Source organism: Paralichthys olivaceus, chromosome 2 (assembly GCF_024713975.1).
Source record: "Paralichthys olivaceus isolate ysfri-2021 chromosome 2, ASM2471397v2, whole genome shotgun sequence".
Classification (NCBI taxonomy): Eukaryota; Metazoa; Chordata; class Actinopteri; order Pleuronectiformes; family Paralichthyidae; genus Paralichthys; species Paralichthys olivaceus.
In genome coordinates this window covers 1,479,087-1,501,915 of record NC_091094.1, presented here as the reverse complement: position 1 = coordinate 1,501,915, position 22,829 = coordinate 1,479,087, and the positions used below count along the sequence as shown (strand labels likewise).

General features: G+C 40.4%; 1 protein-coding gene across 4 annotated transcripts in view; it reads right to left on the bottom strand.

The window, feature by feature from the left end:
* LOC138405628 (NACHT, LRR and PYD domains-containing protein 12-like) overlaps nt 1–22,829 on the bottom strand; it is a 30,961-nt gene that overhangs the window by 2,316 nt on the left and 5,816 nt on the right. For 2 of the 4 annotated variants that reach the window (XM_069515417.1, XM_069515422.1), the window contains exons 7-14: nt 22,116–22,289; nt 18,834–19,007; nt 15,799–15,972; nt 12,760–12,933; nt 9,725–9,898; nt 6,691–6,864; nt 3,656–3,829; nt 621–794 (exon numbers count right to left, since the gene is read on the bottom strand). In XM_069515417.1, the coding sequence (XP_069371518.1) occupies nt 621–794; nt 3,656–3,829; nt 6,691–6,864; nt 9,725–9,898; nt 12,760–12,933; nt 15,799–15,972; nt 18,834–19,007; nt 22,116–22,289 (1,392 nt within the window). The remainder of the gene's footprint in view (nt 1–620; nt 795–3,655; nt 3,830–6,690; nt 6,865–9,724; nt 9,899–12,759; nt 12,934–15,798; nt 15,973–18,833; nt 19,008–22,115; nt 22,290–22,829) is intronic. The other 2 variants (XM_069515437.1, XM_069515430.1) reach the window with 2 other exon arrangements.

Sequence of the window (22,829 nt, the reverse complement as noted above, 5' to 3'; positions counted from 1 at the left end):
CACACTGATCTCAGAGCTGTGACAAAGAGCCAACTGATCAGTTGTTCACTGATGAAGTGAGAGAACAAAGTGTCTCAGATCAGATGAAGACGTCTCTGTTCATCATGTGAGGCTGTCAGCTGTGGTCCAGCTTCACTTCCTGTTCACATGAAAACAACAACAACTGTCGTCTTCACATCAATCAAACGATCACAACCGGCTTCTGGCTCGTCTGATTGGCCGACTGTTGTCTCTCTGTGTTTCTGTCCAATCCTGAAGTCTGTCATCGTTGTCCTCTCACAGCTTCACTGAGGAAACACTGAGGCCTGAACTACGAGGACACTTCAACATGTCCACACAACAGTGTAGTTACTTTGCTCAGTGGACGGAGCTTTTAAACAGGTTGATCTCCAACTTCACCTGCTCCAGAGCATGTTAGCCGTCCATCATCAGTTACCATGGTGATTTACCCTGATGAGAAGTGAACGAGCTTCGTAGGACTGAAAAAACTAAACCTGAAGTTAACCTGATAACCACAAATCCTGCTTCTGGTCCAGACCCTGGATCTTCACTGTGATACTGACTGTGTTTAGTAAAATACTGATGAAAGCAACGTGGACTGACTCCAACCATCTACTGACCTCAGAGTCTCCAGTGGACAGGTTGGACTCTGTAGAAGACCACACAGCTCCTTCACTCCTGAGTCCTGCAGCTCGTTGTATCTCAGATCCAGTTCTCTCAGATGAGAGGGGTTTGACCTCAGAGCTGAAGCCAGAGAAGAACAGCTGATCTCTGACAGACTGCAGCTCCTCAACCTGAAGAAAGAATAAAACTTAACTGTAAATGAATCTGAGTTCATGTGTGAAAATAACAGATATTCATGTCAGCACAGACTCATAACATGGAAGATAAATATGAAATCAGACATGTTGGACTAAAGACGAGTCCTGATTCAGTAACAATAGATTATTTGGACCCGGTCTCTGTCCTGAGATCAGTTTATGAAATCCAGAACTAAACACAGATGAGTTTTAACAAGTAGCTGAATATTTAAAATGTCACAGATTAATGAATGAATGGATTCAAGTTATGTCTGAAGAGGAATTATGTTCAATGAGTATTAAATGAAGCGTTCGGGCATAGCTTCACTTGACAACAAATGACGTCATGAGGTCAAAGGGCAAACTCCGCTAGGGTACGCTGGTTTACATTCCCCGGGCGGTCCGGGGGTTTACGTTACCACTATATAGTCTATGCATAATATGTTAATGATCTCCGGCTATGGCCATGATCCAAACCTGTGACTCTCTCTCTCTCTCTTTATGTTGTGACGGCCCATTAAGTACATTTACAGGTATTTTCTTTATCTAATATATTTTATTTTATTGGATTGTTTATTAAAAACAAAAGGGGGGGGGGTTCTACCTTATGTTGATTCTCTATCAGATAATTGAATCACTAGTTTAATAGACTGATTATAGCTCAAATACTTTTCTATTAAAGAGACAGTGGCTGAGACCAAGAGTGAGATCTCAGAAAAAGCTTGGAAGCTTTGGGAGTCTTGTGTTTTTCTTTAGAGAATGACACTGAGGATAATGGGGAGGTTGGGGTTGATGTGTTCATTGTTTGTGTTGAAGGTTTTATCTGTATTCACTTGGTCATGTTTGAACGTACTAAGGTCGACTAGAGTTACACAGCTAACTCAGATACATCACAAAAGGTATAAAATGATCCTTCACATTTTCTTCTTCCATAAACTCTGATGGCAACACCTGCTCCCTCAACTTCAGGGAGAAACGGCTGCCACATGAATCTAATCAGCTGGAATGTTCGGGGACTTAACCATCCAATCAAACGTCATCAAGTATTCTCTCATCTCTTACACCTTAAAGTAAACATTGCATTTCTTCAACAAACTCAGCTACAAATAGAGATCACCCGAAAATGAAGAAAGATTGTGTTGGACAAATGTTCCAGTCTAAATTCAACAGTAAAGCTAGGGGTACTGCTATTTTGATTCATAAATCAGCTCCATTGATTGTCTCCCATGTAGTAGCTGACCCAAATGGCCGTTATGTAATTGTAACTGGCTCTTTATTTAACGCCCTTTACTCTTAGCTAATGTATACGCCCCCAACTGGGACGATAGTGATTCTTTCAGAAACGTTCTTCACTCATTACCTGGTATTAACACTCACTCATTATTACTTGGGGAGACATGAATACTATCATGGACCCTACACTTGACCGCTCTTCCACAAGACCGTCACCACTCTCAAAGTCTGCTCTGGTTCTGCAGTCGTATCTGGAGACCGATGGGGTCGTTGACGCACGGCCACTTCTTTATCCATCAGACAACACTGGTTCTTCTCTCCTGTACATCAAACATACTCGTGCATCCATGACTTTTTGGTTGATAAAAAGTGATTATCTCAGGTAAAAGCATGCACGTATAATAGTATTGTAATATCTGATCATAGCCCTCTGGTGTTAGAGCTCAGCTTTCCTCATCAAAATTCTATTTGCTCATGGAGGCTTAACCCTCTCCTGCTATCTGATGAAGGGTTTCTCCAGTACATCTCCAAACAGATGGACCTTGTTCTAAACACAATAACAGAGGACATGTGGCAGTCTGTCCTTCATAGAGTACGTTCTTCCTCCATCTGTGCCAGACATGGACTCCTACAATTGAAGGTTCTACATGGCTTCATTTGTCAAAGGAAACATGAGCAAAGATTGATCCAGGGTTAGAGCCCTTATGCAACAGATGTAAGGCAGAAACAGGTTCCCTCATTCATACTTTTTGGACTTGTCCAAATCTTCACAATTATTGGACGTCTATATTTGAGACATTCTCTGAGGTGTTTGGACTCAATTTAACCCCTCCCCCTTTGATTGCAATTTCTGGAGGAGTTTCTGAAGACGCTCTCCTTCCCAAACATTACTCCAATGCTATTGCTTTCGCCTCCCTAATTGCTCGGAGACTTCTCCTTGTGAAATGGAAGCAGGAGGCCTCTCCCACTCATGTGCTATGGACTCCAGAACTTCTGAAGTTTTTACATCTGGAGAAAATAAGGTGGACGTTAGGTGGTTCAACAGGTACATTGGATAAGACGTGGCAACCATTTCTAGCACACATGAAGACGCTAAAGCTGTGTACCCTTCTGTGACTGATTTGTGTTTGAACCAAGGTGTAAAACATTTGACATGGAGACAGCTGTGATTGACATATATGTCTTCCTCTTTACTGGATTGTATGGACATTTGCTCATTATCATTTGTTGTTGTTTTGCCTGAAGTTTTTCTTGTGAAAGTTGACATTTGACTTCATTTCATGTTATTGTTTATCCTTTTGTTTTGTTTGTTCATCTTTTTATTTACAGATATTATTGTCACTATTACTATTGTTTTGTTTGTTTGTTTCTATTTGTTGTGTATGAGATGTTTTTTGTTTTCGGGGGGAGGGACATGTAGAGGGGAGGGGACGAAGATGCAACAGACACACCTCTGTATTAGCATTTAGCACTTACTGGATTACAAAGCTGCTGTATGTTGTTGATAAAAAAGGGAAATAAAATAATTAAAAAAATAATACAATTAGTATTAAATGAGATGAACTGTGTATAAATGCTGTGTTATAGATATGAGATCTACAAAAGTCAGTCAGTGAACTGACCTCAGAGTCTCCAGTGGACAGGTTGGACTCTGTAGAAGACCACACAGCTCCTTCACTCCTGAGTCCTGCAGCTCGTTGTTACTCAGATCCAGTTCTCTCAGATGAGAGGGGTTTGACCTCAGAGCTGAAGCCAGAGAAGAACAGCTGATCTCTGACAGTCTGCAGCTCCACAACCTGAAGAAAGAATAAAACTTAACTGTAAATGAATCTGAGTTCATGTGTGAAAATAACAGATATTCATGTCAGCACAGACTCATAACATGGAAGATAAATATGAAATCAGACATGTTGGACTAAAGACGAGTCCTGATTCAGTAACAATAGATTATTTGGACTCGGTCTCTGTCCTGAGATCAGTTTATGAAATCCAGAACTAAACACAGATGAGTTTTAACAAGTAGCTGAATATTTAAAATGTCACAGATTAATGAATGAATGGATTCAAGTTATGTCTGAAGAGGAATTATGTTCAATGAGTATTAAATGAAGCGTTCGGGCATAGCTTCACTTGACAACAAATGACGTCATGAGGTCAAAGGGCAAACTCCGCTAGGGTACGCTCGTTTACATTCCCCGGGCGGTCCGGGGGTTTACGTTACCACTATATAGTCTATGCATAATATGTCAATGATCTCCGGCTATGGCCATGATCCAAACCTGTGACTCTCTCTCTCTCTCTTTATGTTGTGACGGCCCATTAAGTACATTTGCAGGTATTTTCTTTATCTAATATATTTTATCTTATTGGATTGTTTATTAAAAACAAAGGGGGGGGGGGGTTCTACCTCATGTTGATTCTCTATCAGATAATTGAATCACTAGTTTAATAGACTGATTATAGCTCAAATACTTTTCTATCAAAGAGACAGTGGCTGAGACCAAGAGTGTGATCTCAGAAAAAGCTTGGAAGCTTTGGGAGTCTTGTGTTTTTCTTTAGAGAATGACACTGAGGATAATGGGGAGGTTGGGGTTGATGTGTTCATTGTTTGTGTTGAAGGTTTTATCTGTATTCACTTGGTCATGTTTGAACGTACTAAGGTCGACTAGAGTTACACAGCTAACTCAGATACATCACAAAAGGTATAAAATGATCCTTCACATTTTCTTCTTCCATAAACTCTGATGGCAACACCTGCTCCCTCAACTTCAGGGAGAAACGGCTGCCACATGAATCTAATCAGCTGGAATGTTCGGGGACTTAACCATCCAATCAAACGTCATCAAGTATTCTCTCATCTCTTACACCTTAAAGTCAACATTGCATTTCTTCAACAAACTCAGCTAAAAATAGAGATCACCCGAAAATGAAGAAAGATTGTGTTGGACAAATGCTCCAGTCTAAATTCAACAGTAAAGCTAGGGGTACTGCTATTTTGATTCATAAATCAGCTCCATTGATTGTCACCCATGTAGTAGCTGACCCAAATGGCCGTTATGTAATTGTAACTGGCTCTTTATTTAACGCCCTTTACTCTTAGCTAATGTATACGCCCCCAACTGGGACGATAGTGATTCTTTCAGAAACGTTCTTCACTCATTACCTGGTATTAACACTCACTCGTTATTACTTGGGGAGACATGAATACTATCATGGACCCTACACTTGACCGCTCTTCCACAAGACCGTCACCACTCTCAAAGTCTGCTCTGGTTCTGCAGTCGTATCTGGAGACCGATGGGGTCGTTGACGCACGGCCACTTCTTTATCCATCAGACAATACTGGTTCTTCTCTCCTGTACATCAAACGTACTCGTGCATCCATGACTTTTTGGTTGATAAAAAGTGATTATCTCAGGTAAAAGCATGCACGTATAATAGTATTGTAATATCTGATCATAGCCCTCTGGTGTTAGAGCTCAGCTTTCCTCATCAAAATTCTATTTACTCATGGAGGCTTAACCCTCTCCTGCTATCTGATGAAGGGTTTCTCCAGTACATCTCCAAACAGATGGACCTTGTTCTAAACACAATAACAGAGGACATGTGGCAGTCTGTCCTCCATAGAGTACGTTCTTCCTCCATCTGTGCCAGACATGGACTCCTACAATTGAAGGTTCTACATGGCTTCATTTGTCAAAGGAAACATGAGCAAAGATTGATCCAGGGTTAGAGCCCTTATGCAACAGATGTAAGGCAGACACAGGTTCCCTCATTCATACTTTTTGGACTTGTCCAAATCTTCACAATTATTGGACGTCTATATTTGAGACATTCTCTGAGGTGTTTGGACTCAATTTAACCCCTCCCCCTTTGATTGCAATTTCTGGAGGAGTTTCTGAAGACGCTCTCCTTCCCAAACATTACTCCAATGCTATTGCTTTCGCCTCCCTAATTGCTCGGAGACTTCTCCTTGTGAAATGGAAGCAGGAGGCCTCTCCCACTCATGTGCTATGGACCACAGAACTTCTGAAGTTTTTACATCTGGAGAAAATAAGGTGGACGTTAGGTGGTTCAACAGGTACATTGGATAAGACGTGGCAACCATTTCTAGCACACATGAAGACGCTAAAGCTGTGTACCCTTCTGTGACTGATTTGTGTTTGAACCAAGGTGTAAAACATTTGACATGGAGACAGCTGTGATTGACATATATGTCTTCCTCTTTACTGGATTGTATGGACATTTGCTCATTATTATTTGTTGTTGTTTTGCCTGAAGTTTTTCTTGTGAAAGTTGACATTTGACTTCATTTCATGTTATTGTTTATCCTTTTGTTTTGTTTGTTCATCTTTTTATTTACAGATATTATTGTCACTATTACTATTGTTTTGTTTGTTTGTTTCTATTTGTTGTGTATGAGATGTTTTTTGTTTTCGGGGGGAGGGACATGTAGAGGGGAGGGGCCGAAGATGCAACAGGTACACCTCTGTATTAGCATTTAGCACTTACTGGATTACAAAGCTGCTGTATGTTGATGATAAAAAAGAAAAGAAAATAATTTAAAAAATAATACAATGAGTATTAAATGAGATGAACTGTGTATAAATGCTGTGTTATAGATATGAGATCTACAAAAGTCAGTCAGTGAACTGACCTCAGAGTCTCCAGTGGACAGGTTGGACTCTGTAGAAGACCACACAGCTCCTTCACTCCTGAGTCCTGCAGCTCGTTGTAGCTCAGATCCAGTTCTCTCAGATGAGAGGGGTTTGACCTCAGAGCTGAAGCCAGAGAAGAACAGCTGATCTCTGACAGTCTGCAGAGACTCAACCTGAAGAAAGAATAAAACTTAACTGTAAATGAATCTGAGTTCATGTGTGAAAATAACAGATATTCATGTCAGCACAGACTCATAACATGGAAGATAAATATGAAATCAGACATGTTGGACTAAAGACGAGTCCTGATTCAGTAACAACAGATTATTTGGACTCGGTCTCTGTCCTGCAGATCAGTTTATGAAATCCAGAACTAAACACAGATGAGTTTTAACAAGTAGCTGAATATTTAAAATGTCACAGATTAATGAATGAATGGATTCAAGTTATGTCTGAAGAGGAATTATGTTCAATGAGTATTAAATGAAGCGTTCGGGCATAGCTTCACTTGACAACAAATGATGTCATGAGGTCAAAGGGCAAACTCCGCTAGGGTACGCTCGTTTACATTCCCCGGGCGGTCCGGGGGTTTACGTTACCACTATATAGTCTATGCATAATATGTCAATGATCTCCGGCTATGGCCATGATCCAAACCTGTGACTCTCTCTCTCTCTCTCTCTTTATGTTGTGACGGCCCATTAAGTACATTTGCAGGTATTTTCTTTATCTAATATATTTTATTTTATTGGATTGTTTATTAAAAACAAAGGGGGGGGGGTTCTACCTTATGTTGATTCTCTATCAGATAATTGAATCACTAGTTTAATAGACTGATTATAGCTCAAATACTTTTCTATCAAAGAGACAGTGGCTGAGACCAAGAGTGTGATCTCAGAAAAAGCTTGGAAGCTTTGGGAGTCTTGTGTTTTTCTTTAGAGAATGACACTGAGGATAATGGGGAGGTTGGGGTTGATGTGTTCATTGTTTGTGTTGAAGGTTTTATCTGTATTCACTTGGTCATGTTTGAACGTACTAAGGTCGACTAGAGTTACACAGCTAACTCAGATACATCACAAAAGGTATAAAATGATCCTTCACATTTTCTTCTTCCATAAACTCTGATGGCAACACCTGCTCCCTCAACTTCAGGGAGAAACGGCTGCCACATGAATCTAATCAGCTGGAATGTTCGGGGACTTAACCATCCAATCAAACGTCATCAAGTATTCTCTCATCTCTTACACCTTAAAGTCAACATTGCATTTCTTCAACAAACTCAGCTACAAATAGAGATCACCTGAAAATGAAGAAAGATTGTGTTGGACAAATGTTCCAGTCTAAATTCAACAGTAAAGCTAGGGGTACTGCTATTTTGATTCATAAATCAGCTCCATTGATTGTCTCCCATGTAGTAGCTGACCCAAATGGCCGTTATGTAATTGTAACTGGCTCTTTATTTAACGCCCTTTACTCTTAGCTAATGTATACGCCCCCAACTGGGACGATAGTGATTCTTTCAGAAACGTTCTTCACTCATTACCTGGTATTAACACTCACTCATTATTACTTGGGGAGACATGAATACTATCATGGACCCTACACTTGACCGCTCTTCCACAAGACCGTCACCACTCTCAAAGTCTGCTCTGGTTCTGCAGTCGTATCTGGAGACCGATGGGGTCGTTGACGCACGGCCACTTCTTTATCCATCAGACAACACTGGTTCTTCTCTCCTGTACATCAAACATACTCGTGCATCCATGACTTTTTGGTTGATAAAAAGTGATTATCTCAGGTAAAAGCATGCACGTATAATAGTATTGTAATATCTGATCATAGCCCTCTGGTGTTAGAGCTCAGCTTTCCTCATCAAAATTCTATTTACTCATGGAGGCTTAACCCTCTCCTGCTATCTGATGAAGGGTTTCTCCAGTACATCTCCAAACAGATGGACCTTGTTCTAAACACAATAACAGAGGACATGTGGCAGTCTGTCCTCCATAGAGTACGTTCTTCCTCCATCTGTGCCAGACATGGACTCCTACAATTGAAGGTTCTACATGGCTTCATTTGTCAAAGGAAACATGAGCAAAGATTGATCCAGGGTTAGAGCCCTTATGCAACAGATGTAAGGCAGAAACAGGTTCCCTCATTCATACTTTTTGGACTTGTCCAAATCTTCACAATTATTGGACGTCTATATTTGAGACATTCTCTGAGGTGTTTGGACTCAATTTAACCCCTCCCCCTTTGATTGCAATTTCTGGAGGAGTTTCTGAAGACGCTCTCCTTCCCAAACATTACTCCAATGCTATTGCTTTCGCCTCCCTAATTGCTCGGAGACTTCTCCTTGTGAAATGGAAGCAGGAGGCCTCTCCCACTCATGTGCTATGGACTCCAGAACTTCTGAAGTTTTTACATCTGGAGAAAATAAGGTGGACGTTAGGTGGTTCAACAGGTACATTGGATAAGACGTGGCAACCATTTCTAGCACACATGAAGACGCTAAAGCTGTGTACCCTTCTGTGACTGATTTGTGTTTGAACCAAGGTGTAAAACATTTGACATGGAGACAGCTGTGATTGACATATATGTCTTCCTCTTTACTGGATTGTATGGACATTTGCTCATTATTATTTGTTGTTGTTTTGCCTGAAGTTTTTCTTGTGAAAGTTGACATTTGACTTCATTTCATGTTATTGTTTATCCTTTTGTTTTGTTTGTTCATCTTTTTATTTACAGATATTATTGTCACTATTACTATTGTTTTGTTTGTTTGTTTCTATTTGTTGTGTATGAGATGTTTTTTGTTTTCGGGGGGAGGGACATGTAGAGGGGAGGGGCCGAAGATGCAACAGGTACACCTCTGTATTAGCATTTAGCACTTACTGGATTACAAAGCTGCTGTATGTTGATGATAAGAAAGAAAAGAAAATAATTTAAAAAATAATACAATGAGTATTAAATGAGATGAACTGTGTATAAATGCTGTGTTATAGATATGAGATCTACAAAAGTCAGTGAACTGACCTCAGAGTCTCCAGTGGACAGGTTGGACTCTGTAGAAGACCACACAGCTCCTTCACTCCTGAGTCCTGCAGCTCGTTGTAGCTCAGATCCAGTTCTCTCAGATGAGAGGGGTTTGACCTCAGAGCTGAAGCCAGAGAAGAACAGCTGATCTCTGACAGACTGCAGTGATACAACCTGAAGAAAGAATAAAACTTAACTGTAAATGAATCTGAGTTCATGTGTGAAAATAACAGATATTCATGTCAGCACAGACTCATAACATGGAAGATAAATATGAAATCAGACAAGTTGGACTAAAGACGAGTCCTGATTCAGTAACAACAGATTATTTGGACTCGGTCTCTGTCCTGCAGATCAGTTTATGAAATCCAGAACTAAACACAGATGAGTTTTAACAAGTAGCTGAATATTTAAAATGTCCCAGATTAATGAATGAATGGATTCAAGTTATGTCTGAAGAGGAATTATGTTCAATGAGTATTAAATGAAGCGTTCGGGCATAGCTTCACTTGACAACAAATGACGTCATGAGGTCAAAGGGCAAACTCCGCTAGGGTACGCTCGTTTACATTCCCCGGGCGGTCCGGGGGTTTACGTTACCACTATATAGTCTATGCATAATATGTCAATGATCTCCGGCTATGGCCATGATCCAAACCTGTGACTCTCTCTCTCTCTCTCTCTTTATGTTGTGACGGCCCATTAAGTACATTTGCAGGTATTTTCTTTATCTAATATATTTTATTTTATTGGATTGTTTATTAAAAACAAAAGGGGGGGGGGTTCTACCTTATGTTGATTCTCTATCAGATAATTGAATCACTAGTTTAATAGACTGATTATAGCTCAAATACTTTTCTATCAAAGAGACAGTGGCTGAGACCAAGAGTGTGATCTCAGAAAAAGCTTGGAAGCTTTGGGAGTCTTGTGTTTTTCTTTAGAGAATGACACTGAGGATAATGGGGAGGTTGGGGTTGATGTGTTCATTGTTTGTGTTGAAGGTTTTATCTGTATTCACTTGGTCATGTTTGAACGTACTAAGCTCGACTAGAGTTACACAGCTAACTCAGATACATCACAAAAGGTATAAAATGATCCTTCACATTTTCTTCTTCCATAAACTCTGATGGCAACACCTGCTCCCTCAACTTCAGGGAGAAACGGCTGCCACATGAATCTAATCAGCTGGAATGTTCGGGGACTTAACCATCCAATCAAACGTCATCAAGTATTCTCTCATCTCTTACACCTTAAAGTCAACATTGCATTTCTTCAACAAACTCAGCTACAAATAGAGATCACCTGAAAATGAAGAAAGATTGTGTTGGACAAATGTTCCAGTCTAAATTCAACAGTAAAGCTAGGGGTACTGCTATTTTGATTCATAAATCAGCTCCATTGATTGTCTCCCATGTAGTAGCTGACCCAAATGGCCGTTATGTAATTGTAACTGGCTCTTTATTTAACGCCCTTTACTCTTAGCTAATGTATACGCCCCCAACTGGGACGATAGTGATTCTTTCAGAAACGTTCTTCACTCATTACCTGGTATTAACACTCACTCATTATTACTTGGGGAGACATGAATACTATCATGGACCCTACACTTGACCGCTCTTCCACAAGACCGTCACCACTCTCAAAGTCTGCTCTGGTTCTGCAGTCGTATCTGGAGACCGATGGGGTCGTTGACGCACGGCCACTTCTTTATCCATCAGACAACACTGGTTTTTCTCTCCTGTACATCAAACATACTCGTGCATCCATGACTTTTTGGTTGATAAAAAGTGATTATCTCAGGTAAAAGCATGCACGTATAATAGTATTGTAATATCTGATCATAGCCCTCTGGTGTTAGAGCTCAGCTTTCCTCATCAAAATTCTATTTACTCATGGAGGCTTAACCCTCTCCTGCTATCTGATGAAGGGTTTCTCCAGTACATCTCCAAACAGATGGACCTTGTTCTAAACACAATAACAGAGGACATGTGGCAGTCTGTCCTTCATAGAGTACGTTCTTCCTCCATCTGTGCCAGACATGGACTCCTACAATTGAAGGTTCTACATGGCTTCATTTGTCAAAGGAAACATGAGCAAAGATTGATCCAGGGTTAGAGCCCTTATGCAACAGATGTAAGGCAGAAACAGGTTCCCTCATTCATACTTTTTGGACTTGTCCAAATCTTCACAATTATTGGACGTCTATATTTGAGACATTCTCTGAGGTGTTTGGACTCAATTTAACCCCTCCCCCTTTGATTGCAATTTCTGGAGGAGTTTCTGAAGACGCTCTCCTTCCCAAACATTACTCCAATGCTATTGCTTTCGCCTCCCTAATTGCTCGGAGACTTCTCCTTGTGAAATGGAAGCAGGAGGCCTCTCCAACTCATGTGCTATGGACTCCAGAACTTCTGAAGTTTTACATCTGGAGAAAATAAGGTGGACGTTAGGTGGTTCAACAGGTACATTGGATAAGACGTGGCAACCATTTCTAGCACACATGAAGACGCTAAAGCTGTGTACCCTTCTGTGACTGATTTGTGTTTGAACCAAGGTGTAAAACATTTGACATGGAGACAGCTGTGATTGACATACATGTCTTCCTCTTTACTGGATTGTATGGACATTTGCTCATTATTATTTGTTGTTGTTTTGCCTGAAGTTTTTCTTGTGAAAGTTGACATTTGATTTCATTTCATGTTATTGTTTATCCTTTTGTTTTGTTTGTTCATCTTTTTATTTACAGATATTATTGTCACTATTACTATTGTTTTGTTTGTTTGTTTCTATTTGTTGTGTATGAGATGTTTTTTGTTTTCGGGGGGAGGGACATGTAGAGGGGAGGGGACGAAGATGCAACAGACACACCTTTGTATTAGCATTTAGTACTTACTGGATTACAAAGCTGCTAAATGTTGTTGATAAAAAATAAAATAAAATAATTAAAATAATACAATGAGTATTAAATGAGATGAACTGTGTATAAATGCTGTGTTATAGATATGAGATCTACAAAAGTCAGTCAGTGAACTGACCTCAGAGTCTTCAGTGGACAGGTTGGACTCTGTAGAAGACCACACAGCTCCTTCACTCCTGAGTCCTGCAGCTCGTTGAAGCTCAGATCCAGTTCTCTCAGATGAGAGGGGTTTGACCTCAGAGCTGAAGCCAGAGAAGAACAGCTGATCTCTGACAGACTGCAGCTCCTCAACCTGAAGAAAGAATAAAACTTAACTGTAAATGAATCTGAGTTCATGTGTGAAAATAACAGATATTCATGTCAGCACAGACTCATAACATGGAAGATAAATATGAAATCAGACATGTTGGACTAAAGACGAGTCCTGATTCAGTAACAATAGATTATTTGGACCCGGTCTCTGTCCTGCAGATCAGTTTATGAAATCCAGAACTAAACACAGATGAGTTTTAACAAGTAGCTGAATATTTAAAATGTCCCAGATTAATGAATGAATGGATTCAAGTTATGTCTGAAGAGGAATTATGTTCAATGAGTATTAAATGAAGCGTTCGGGCATAGCTTCACTTGACAACAAATGACGTCATGAGGTCAAAGGGCAAACTCCGCTAGGGTACGCTCGTTTACATTCCCCGGGCGGTCCGGGGGTTTACGTTACCACTATATAGTCTATGCATAATATGTCAATGATCTCCGGCTATGGCCATGATCCAAACCTGTGACTCTCTCTCTCTCTCTTTATGTTGTGACGGCCCATTAAGTACATTTGCAGGTATTTTCTTTATCTAATATATTTTGTTTTATTGGATTGTTTATTAAAAACAAAAGGGGGGGGGGGGGGTTCTACCTTATGTTGATTCTCTATCAGATAATTGAATCACTAGTTTAATAGACTGATTATAGCTCAAATACTTTTCTATCAAAGAGACAGTGGCTGAGACCAAGAGTGTGATCTCAGAAAAAGCTTGGAAGCTTTGGGAGTCTTGTGTCTTTCTTTAGAGAATGACACTGAGGATAATGGGGAGGTTGGGGTTGATGTGTTCATTGTTTGTGTTGAAGGTTTTATCTGTATTCACTTGGTCATGTTTGAACGTACTAAGGTCGACTAGAGTTACACAGCTAACTCAGATACATCACAAAAGGTATAAAATGATCCTTCACATTTTCTTCTTCCATAAACTCTGATGGCAACACCTGCTCCCTCAACTTCAGGGAGAAACGGCTGCCACATGAATCTAATCAGCTGGAATGTTCGGGGACTTAACCATCCAATCAAACGTCATCAAGTATTCTCTCATCTCTTACACCTTAAAGTCAACATTGCATTTCTTCAACAAACTCAGCTAAAAATAGAGATCACCCGAAAATGAAGAAAGATTGTGTTGGACAAATGTTCCAGTCTAAATTCAACAGTAAAGCTAGGGGTACTGCTATTTTGATTCATAAATCAGCTCCATTGATTGTCTCCCATGTAGTAGCTGACCCAAATGGCCGTTATGTAATTGTAACTGGCTCTTTATTTAACGCCCTTTACTCTTAGCTAATGTATACGCCCCCAACTGGGACGATAGTGATTCTTTCAGAAACGTTCTTCACTCATTACCTGGTATTAACACTCACTCATTATTATTTGGACAGACATGAATACTATCATGGACCCTACACTTGACCGCTCTTCCACAAGACCGTCACCACTCTCAAAGTCTGCTCTGGTTCTGCAGTCGTATCTGGAGACCGATGGGGTCGTTGACGCACGGCCACTTCTTTATCCATCAGACAACACTGGTTCTTCTCTCCTGTACATCAAACATACTCGTGCATCCATGACTTTTTGGTTGATAAAAAGTGATTATCTCAGGTAAAAGCATGCACGTATAATAGTATTGTAATATCTGATCATAGCCCTCTGGTGTTAGAGCTCAGCTCTCCTCATCAAAATTCTATTTACTCATGGAGGCTTAACCCTCTCCTGCTATCTGATGAAGGGTTTCTCCAGTACATCTCCAAACAGATGGACATTGTTCTAAACACAATAACAGAGGACATGTGGCAGTCTGTCCTTCATAGAGTACGTTCTTCCTCCATCTGTGCCAGACATGGACTCCTACAATTGAAGGTTCTACATGGCTTCATTTGTCAAAGGAAACATGAGCAAAGATTGATCCAGGGTTAGAGCCCTTATGCAACAGATGTAAGGCAGACACAGGTTCCCTCATTCATACTTTTTGGACTTGTCCAAATCTTCACAATTATTGGACGTCTATATTTGAGACATTCTCTGAGGTGTTTGGACTCAATTTAACCCCTCCCCCTTTGATTGCAATTTCTGGAGGAGTTTCTGAAGACGCTCTCCTTCCCAAACATTACTCCAATGCTATTGCTTTCGCCTCCCTAATTGCTCGGAGACTTCTCCTTGTGAAATGGAAGCAGGAGGCCTCTCCCACTCATGTGCTATGGACTCCAGAACTTCTGAAGTTTTTACATCTGGAGAAAATAAGGTGGACGTTAGGTGGTTCAACAGGTACATTGGATAAGACGTGGCAACCATTTCTAGCACACATGAAGACGCTAAAGCTGTGTACCCTTCTGTGACTGATTTGTGTTTGAACCAAGGTGTAAAACATTTGACATGGAGACAGCTGTGATTGACATACATGTCTTCCTCTTTACTGGATTGTATGGACATTTGCTCATTATTATTTGTTGTTGTTTTGCCTGAAGTTTTTCTTGTGAAAGTTGACATTTGACTTCATTTCATGTTATTGTTTATCCTTTTGTTTTGTTTGTTCATCTTTTTATTTACAGATATTATTGTCACTATTACTATTGTTTTGTTTGTTTGTTTCTATTTGTTGTGTATGAGATGTTTTTTGTTTTCGGGGGGAGGGACATGTAGAGGGGAGGGGACGAAGATGCAACAGACACACCTCTGTATTAGCATTTAGCACTTACTGGATTACAAAGCTGCTGTATGTTGTTGATAAAAAAGAAAATAAAATTATAAATAAAATAATACAATGAGTATTAAATGAGATGAACTGTGTATAAATGCTGTGTTATAGATATGAGATCTACAAAAGTCAGTCAGTGAACTGACCTCAGAGTCTCCAGTGGACAGGTTGGACTCTGTAGAAGACCACACAGCTCCTTCACTCCTGAGTCCTGCAGCTCGTTGAAGCTCAGATCCAGTTCTCTCAGATGAGAGGGGTTTGACCTCAGAGCTGAAGCCAGAGAAGAACAGCTGATCTCTGACAGACTGCAGCGATACAACCTGAAGAAAGAATAAAACTTAACTGTAAATGAATCTGAGTTCATGTGTGAAAATAACAGATATTCATGTCAGCACAGACTCATAACATGGAAGATAAATATGAAATCAGACATGTTGGACTAAAGACGAGTCCTGATTCAGTAACAATAGATTATTTGGACCTGGTCTCTGTCCTGCAGATCAGTTTATGAAATCCAGAACTAAACACAGATGAGTTTTAACAAGTAGCTGAATATTTAAAATGTCCCAGATTAATGAATGAATGGATTCAAGTTATGTCTGAAGAGGAATTATGTTCAATGAGTATTAAATGAAGCGTTCGGGCATAGCTTCACTTGACAACAAATGACGTCATGAGGTCAAAGGGCAAACTCCGCTAGGGTACGCTCGTTTACATTCCCCGGGCGGTCCGGGGGTTTACGTTACCACTATATAGTCTATGCATAATATGTCAATGATCTCCGGCTATGGCCATGATCCAGACCTGTGACTCTCTCTCTCTCTCTCTTTATGTTGTGACGGCCCATTAAGTACATTTGCAGGTATTTTCTTTATCTAATATATTTTATTTTATTGGATTGTTTATCAAAAACAAAAGGGGGGGGGTTCTACCTTATGTTGATTCTCTATCAGATAATTGAATCACTAGTTTAATAGACTGATTATAGCTCAAATACTTTTCTATCAAAGAGACAGTGGCTGAGACCAAGAGTGTGATCTCAGAAAAAGCTTGGAAGCTTTGGGAGTCTTGTGTTTTTCTTTAGAGAATGACACTGAGGATAATGGGGAGGTTGGGGTTGATGTGTTCATTGTTTGTGTTGAAGGTTTTATCTGTATTTACTTGGTCATGTTTGAACGTACTAAGGTCGACTAGAGTTACACAGCTAACTCAGATACATCACAAAAGGTATAAAATGATCCTTCACATTTTCTTCTTCCATAAACTCTGATGGCAACACCTGCTCCCTCAACTTCAGGGAGAAACGGCTGCCACATGAATCTAATCAGCTGGAATGTTCGGGGACTTAACCATCCAATCAAACGTCATCAAGTATTCTCTCATCTCTTACACCTTAAAGTCAACATTGCATTTCTTCAACAAACTCAGCTACAAATAGAGATCACCCGAAAATGAAGAAAGATTGTGTTGGACAAATGTTCCAGTCTAAATTCAACAGTAAAGCTAGGGGTACTGCTATTTTGATTCATAAATCAGCTCCATTGATTGTCTCCCATGTAGTAGCTGACCCAAATGGCCGTTATGTAATTGTAACTGGCTCTTTATTTAACGCCCTTTACTCTTAGCTAATGTATACGCCCCCAACTGGGACGATAGTGATTCTTTCAGAAACGTTCTTCACTCATTACCTGGTATTAACACTCACTCATTATTACTTGGGGAGACATGAATACTATCATGGACCCTACACTTGACCGCTCTTCCACAAGACCGTCACCACTCTCAAAGTCTGCTCTGGTTCTGCAGTCGTATCTGGAGACCGATGGGGTCGTTGACGCATGGCCACTTCTTTATCCATCAGACAACACTGGTTCTTCTCTCCTGTACATCAAACATACTCGTGCATCCATGACTTTTTGGTTGATAAAAAGTGATTATCTCAGGTAAAAGCATGCACGTATAATAGTATTGTAATATCTGATCATAGCCCTCTGGTGTTAGAGCTCAGCTTTCCTCATCAAAATTCTATTTACTCATGGAGGCTTAACCCTCTCCTGCTATCTGATGCAGGGTTTCTCCAGTACATCTCCAAACAGATGGACCTTGTTCTAAACACAATAACAGAGGACATTTGGCAGTCTGTCCTTCATAGAGTACGTTCTTCCTCCATCTGTGCCAGACATGGACTCCTACAATTGAAGGTTCTACATGGCTTCATTTGTCAAAGGAAACATGAGCAAAGATTGATCCAGGGTTAGAGCCCTTATGCAACAGATGTAAGGCAGACACAGGTTCCCTCATTCATACTTTTTGGACTTGTCCAAATCTTCACAATTATTGGACGTCTATATTTGAGACATTCTCTGAGGTGTTTGGACTCAATTTAAGCCCCTCCCCCTTTGATTGTAATTCTGGAGGAGTTTCTGAAGACGCTCTCCTTCCCAAACATTACTCCAATGCTATTGCTTTCGCCTCCCTAATTGCTCGGAGACTTCTCCTTGTGAAATGGAAGCAGGAGGCCTCTCCCACTCATGTGCTATGGACCACAGAACTTCTGAAGTTTTTACATCTGGAGAAAATAAGGTGGACGTTAGGTGGTTCAACAGGTACATTGGATAAGACGTGGCAACCATTTCTAGCACACATGAAGACGCTAAAGCTGTGTACCCTTCTGTGACTGATTTGTGTTTGAACCAAGGTGTAAAACATTTGACATGGAGACAGCTGTGATTGACATACATGTCTTCCTCTTTACTGGATTGTATGGACATTTGCTCATTATTATTTGTTGTTGTTTTGCCTGAAGTTTTTCTTGTGAAAGTTGACATTTGACTTCATTTCATGTTATTGTTTATCCTTTTGTTTTGTTTGTTCATCTTTTTATTTAGAGATATTATTGTCACTATTACTATTGTTTTGTTTGTTTGTTTCTATTTGTTGTGTATGAGATGTTTTTTGTTTTCGGGGGGAGGGACATGTAGAGGGGAGGGGACGAAGATGCAACAGACACACCTCTGTATTAGCATTTAGCACTTACTGGATTACAAAGCTGCTGTATGTTGATGATAAAAAAGAAAATAAAATTATAAATAAAATAATACAATGAGTATTAAATGAGATGAACTGTGTATAAATGCTGTGTTATAGATATGAGATCTACAAAATCAGTCAGTGAACTGACCTCAGAGTCTCCAGTGGACAGGTTGGACTCTGTAGAAGACCACACAGCTCCTTCACTCCTGAGTCCTGCAGCTGGTTGTTACTCAGATCCAGTTCTCTCAGATGAGAGGGGTTTGACCTCAGAGCAGAAGCCAGAGAAGAACAGCTGATCTCTGACAGACTGCAGCTCTTCAACCTGAAGAAAGAATAAAACTTAACTGTAAATGAATCTGAGTTCATGTGTGAAAATAACAGATATTCATGTCAGCACAGACTCATAACATGGAAGAGAAATATGAAATCAGACATGTTGGACTAAAGACGAGTCCTGATTCAGTAACAATAGATTATTTGGACCCGGTCTCTGTCCTGAGATCAGTTTATGAAATCCAGAACTAAACACAGATGAGTTTTAACAAGTAGCTGAATATTTAAAATGTCCCAGATTAATGAATGAATGGATTCAAGTTATGTCTGAAGAGGAATTATGTTCAATGAGTATTAAATGAAGCGTTCGGGCATAGCTTCACTTGACAACAAATGACGTCATGAGGTCAAAGGGCAAACTCCGCTAGGGTACGCTCGTTTACATTCCCCGGGCGGTCCGGGGGTTTACGTTACCACTATATAGTCTATGCATAATATGTCAATGATCTCCGGCTATGGCCATGATCCAAACCTGTGACTCTCTCTCTCTCTCTTTATGTTGTGACGGCCCATTAAGTACATTTGCAGGTATTTTCTTTATCTAATATATTTTATTTTATTGGATTGTTTATTAAAAACAAAGGGGGGGGGGGGGGGTTCTACCTTATGTTGATTCTCTATCAGATAATTGAATCACTAGTTTAATAGACTGATTATAGCTCAAATACTTTTCTATCAAAGAGACAGTGGCTGAGACCAAGAGTGTGATCTCAGAAAAAGCTTGGAAGCTTTGGGAGTCTTGTGTCTTTCTTTAGAGAATGACACTGAGGATAATGGGGAGGTTGGGGTTGATGTGTTCATTGTTTGTGTTGAAGGTTTTATCTGTATTCACTTGGTCATGTTTGAACGTACTAAGCTCGACTAGAGTTACACAGCTAACTCAGATACATCACAAAAGGTATAAAATGATCCTTCACATTTTCTTCTTCCATAAACTCTGATGGCAACACCTGCTCCCTCAACTTCAGGGAGAAACGGCTGCCACATGAATCTAATCAGCTGGAATGTTCGGGGACTTAACCATCCAATCAAACGTCATCAAGTATTCTCTCATCTCTTACACCTTAAAGTCAACATTGCATTTCTTCAACAAACTCAGCTAAAAATAGAGATCACCCGAAAATGAAGACAGATTGTGTTGGACAAATGTTCCAGTCTAAATTCAACAGTAAAGCTAGGGGTACTGCTATTTTGATTCATAAATCAGCTCCATTGATTGTCTCCCATGAAGCAGCTGACCCAAATTAAAATAATAATGAAGCCTAGAACCAGGTATGGACAGGCCTCTGACACAGGAGTCGTTCCCTGGACCTCAGGATGCTCTGACTATGTACAACTATGAATGAACTACATGACGATGCCTAAACGAACACACAAGCACAGCCTGGACTCATCTCACATTCATCATTAATTACTCTTAAATACAAACTACATCCTGCCGAAAAGCAAGACAAGACTAATTCAAATGGAATGAATCTAAATGTGTTCACGTTGGTACTAAAAAATATATCTACTGCTATTCTAACATGGCCACAGACTCCTGTGTCAGAGGCCTGTCCATACCTGGTTCTAGGCTTCATTACTTTTTTAATTGTTAATTTTTTGGTTCTGGTAACCTGCCCGAAGCCTCCAGCCTCCAGCAGGAGCCCCTGTGACCTGGACGGGACACCGCTGTTAGCATTAGCCGCTCAGCGGGGCCTGTTCAGGAAGCAGGCGGGAGCTTTTATTTTCCATATCAGGATGCCCCAGGAAATCGGTAAAGAGTCTCCAGTTGGTCCAAAATGCTGCAGCACGAGTGCTGACAGGAACTAGAAGGAGAGATCATATTACTCCTGTCTTGGCTTCTCTACACTGACTCCCTGTAAGATTCAGAATAGATTTCAAAATCCTGCTCCTCACATTTAAAGCTCTTAACAATCAAGCTCTTCATATCTCAAAGAGCTGATAACACCATATTATCCAAAGAGATCACTTCATTCACAAAACACAGGCTCTCTTGTGGTTCTAGAGTCAGTAAGAGCAGAACAGGAGGTAGAACCTTCAGCTACCAGGCTCCTCTCCTGTGGAACCAGCTCCCACTCTGGGTTCAGGAGGCAGACACCATCTCAGCATTAAAGTTAAAGTGAAAACGTTCCTCTTTGATAAAGTCTATAGTTCTGGATCAGGTCCTGACCCATCACTTAGTTAAGCTGCTATAGGTCTAGACTGCTGGGGGAACTCCCATCATGCACTGAGCACCTCTCCACTTCTCTCTGTCTCTCTGCCCCCCCACATTCATTCATTCATTTATTTTAATACATGTCAATGACTGTTTCACTTTGTCCTCCCATAGTCTCTCTCTCTCTTTTTCTCTCTCATCTCAGATATCTCTGACCCCTGAACCTCAGGACAACAACTTTTACTATTACTAATTACAATATCTCAGTAATTCATTATGATATCAAATGTGTCTGTCATCAATAATAATTAATAGTCTTTACACTGTTGTTCACATTTTAACAAGTCAGATCTGATGCCTGATGGTGCTCAAGTGTCCCCGGTCTTTCTCGCCCCCCCTCTCCCCTACTTCCCCCTCCCCACTATCCCTCTCTCTCCTCTCCTCCCCCCATTTTCTTTGCTCACCCCAACCGGTGGAGGCAGATGTCTCCACATTGAGTCTGGTTCTAGAGGCTTCTCTCTGTTAATGAGGGAGTTTTTCCTCCACAGTCTCAAAGTGCTGCTCATTGTGGGAACTGTTGTGTTTCTCTAGATTTAACATGATGTTGAGGTCTTCACCTTCTATGTACAGTGCCTTGAGATATGTATATTATGATTTGGCGCTATACAAATAAAATTGAACTAAATTGAATTGAGTTGTTGTGTATGATAAGATTTTTGTTTTCGGGGGGAGGGACATGTAGAGGGGAGGGGACGAAAATGCAACAGACACACCTCTGTATTAGCATTTAGCACTTACTGGATTACAAAGCTGCTGTATGTTGATGATAAAAAAGGAAATAAAATTATTTAAAAAATAATAAAATGAGTATTAAATGAGATGAACTGTGTATAAATGCTGTGTTATAGATATGAGATCTACAAAAGTCAGTGAACTGACCTCAGAGTCTCCAGTGGACAGGTTGGACTCTGTAGAAGACCACACAGCTCCTTCACTCCTGAGTCCTGCAGCTTGTTGATACTCAGATCCAGTTCTCTCAGATGAGAGGGGTTTGACCTCAGAGCTGAAGCCAGAGAAGAACAGCTGATCTCTGACAGACTGCAGCACTCCAACCTGAAGAAAGAATAAAACTTAACTGTAAATGAATCTGAGTTCATGTGTGAAAATAACAGATATTCATGTCAGCACAGACTCATAACATGGAAGAGAAATATGAAATCAGACATGTTGGACTAAAGACGAGTCCTGATTCAGTAACAATAGATTATTTGGACCCGGAGACTCAACCTGGATAAAGAAATGTGAATGTTTGAATGTGTCCTCCTGTTATTGTGGATCGTCATCATGTCAACACAGACTCTCAACATGCTGCTGACCTCAGTCCAGTCTGTGACCTGAAGATAAATATCACATCAGACATGTTGGACCATTGTTTCATTCATCACCTTCTTCTCTGTGTGTTTGGTCACTGAGTAGGTTTGTGTCATTAAACACTGTTTAAAGTAGAGATGGCTCCTGACAGTCACTTCCTGTTTGGTTCTATACTCATCAACTGTCCAACGTGCTTCAATAAGAACGTGTCTTATTGTTGAGAGCCTGAGGAGGACGAGTGCTCGGTCTCTGTCCACATGTTACTCACTGACACTTTATGAA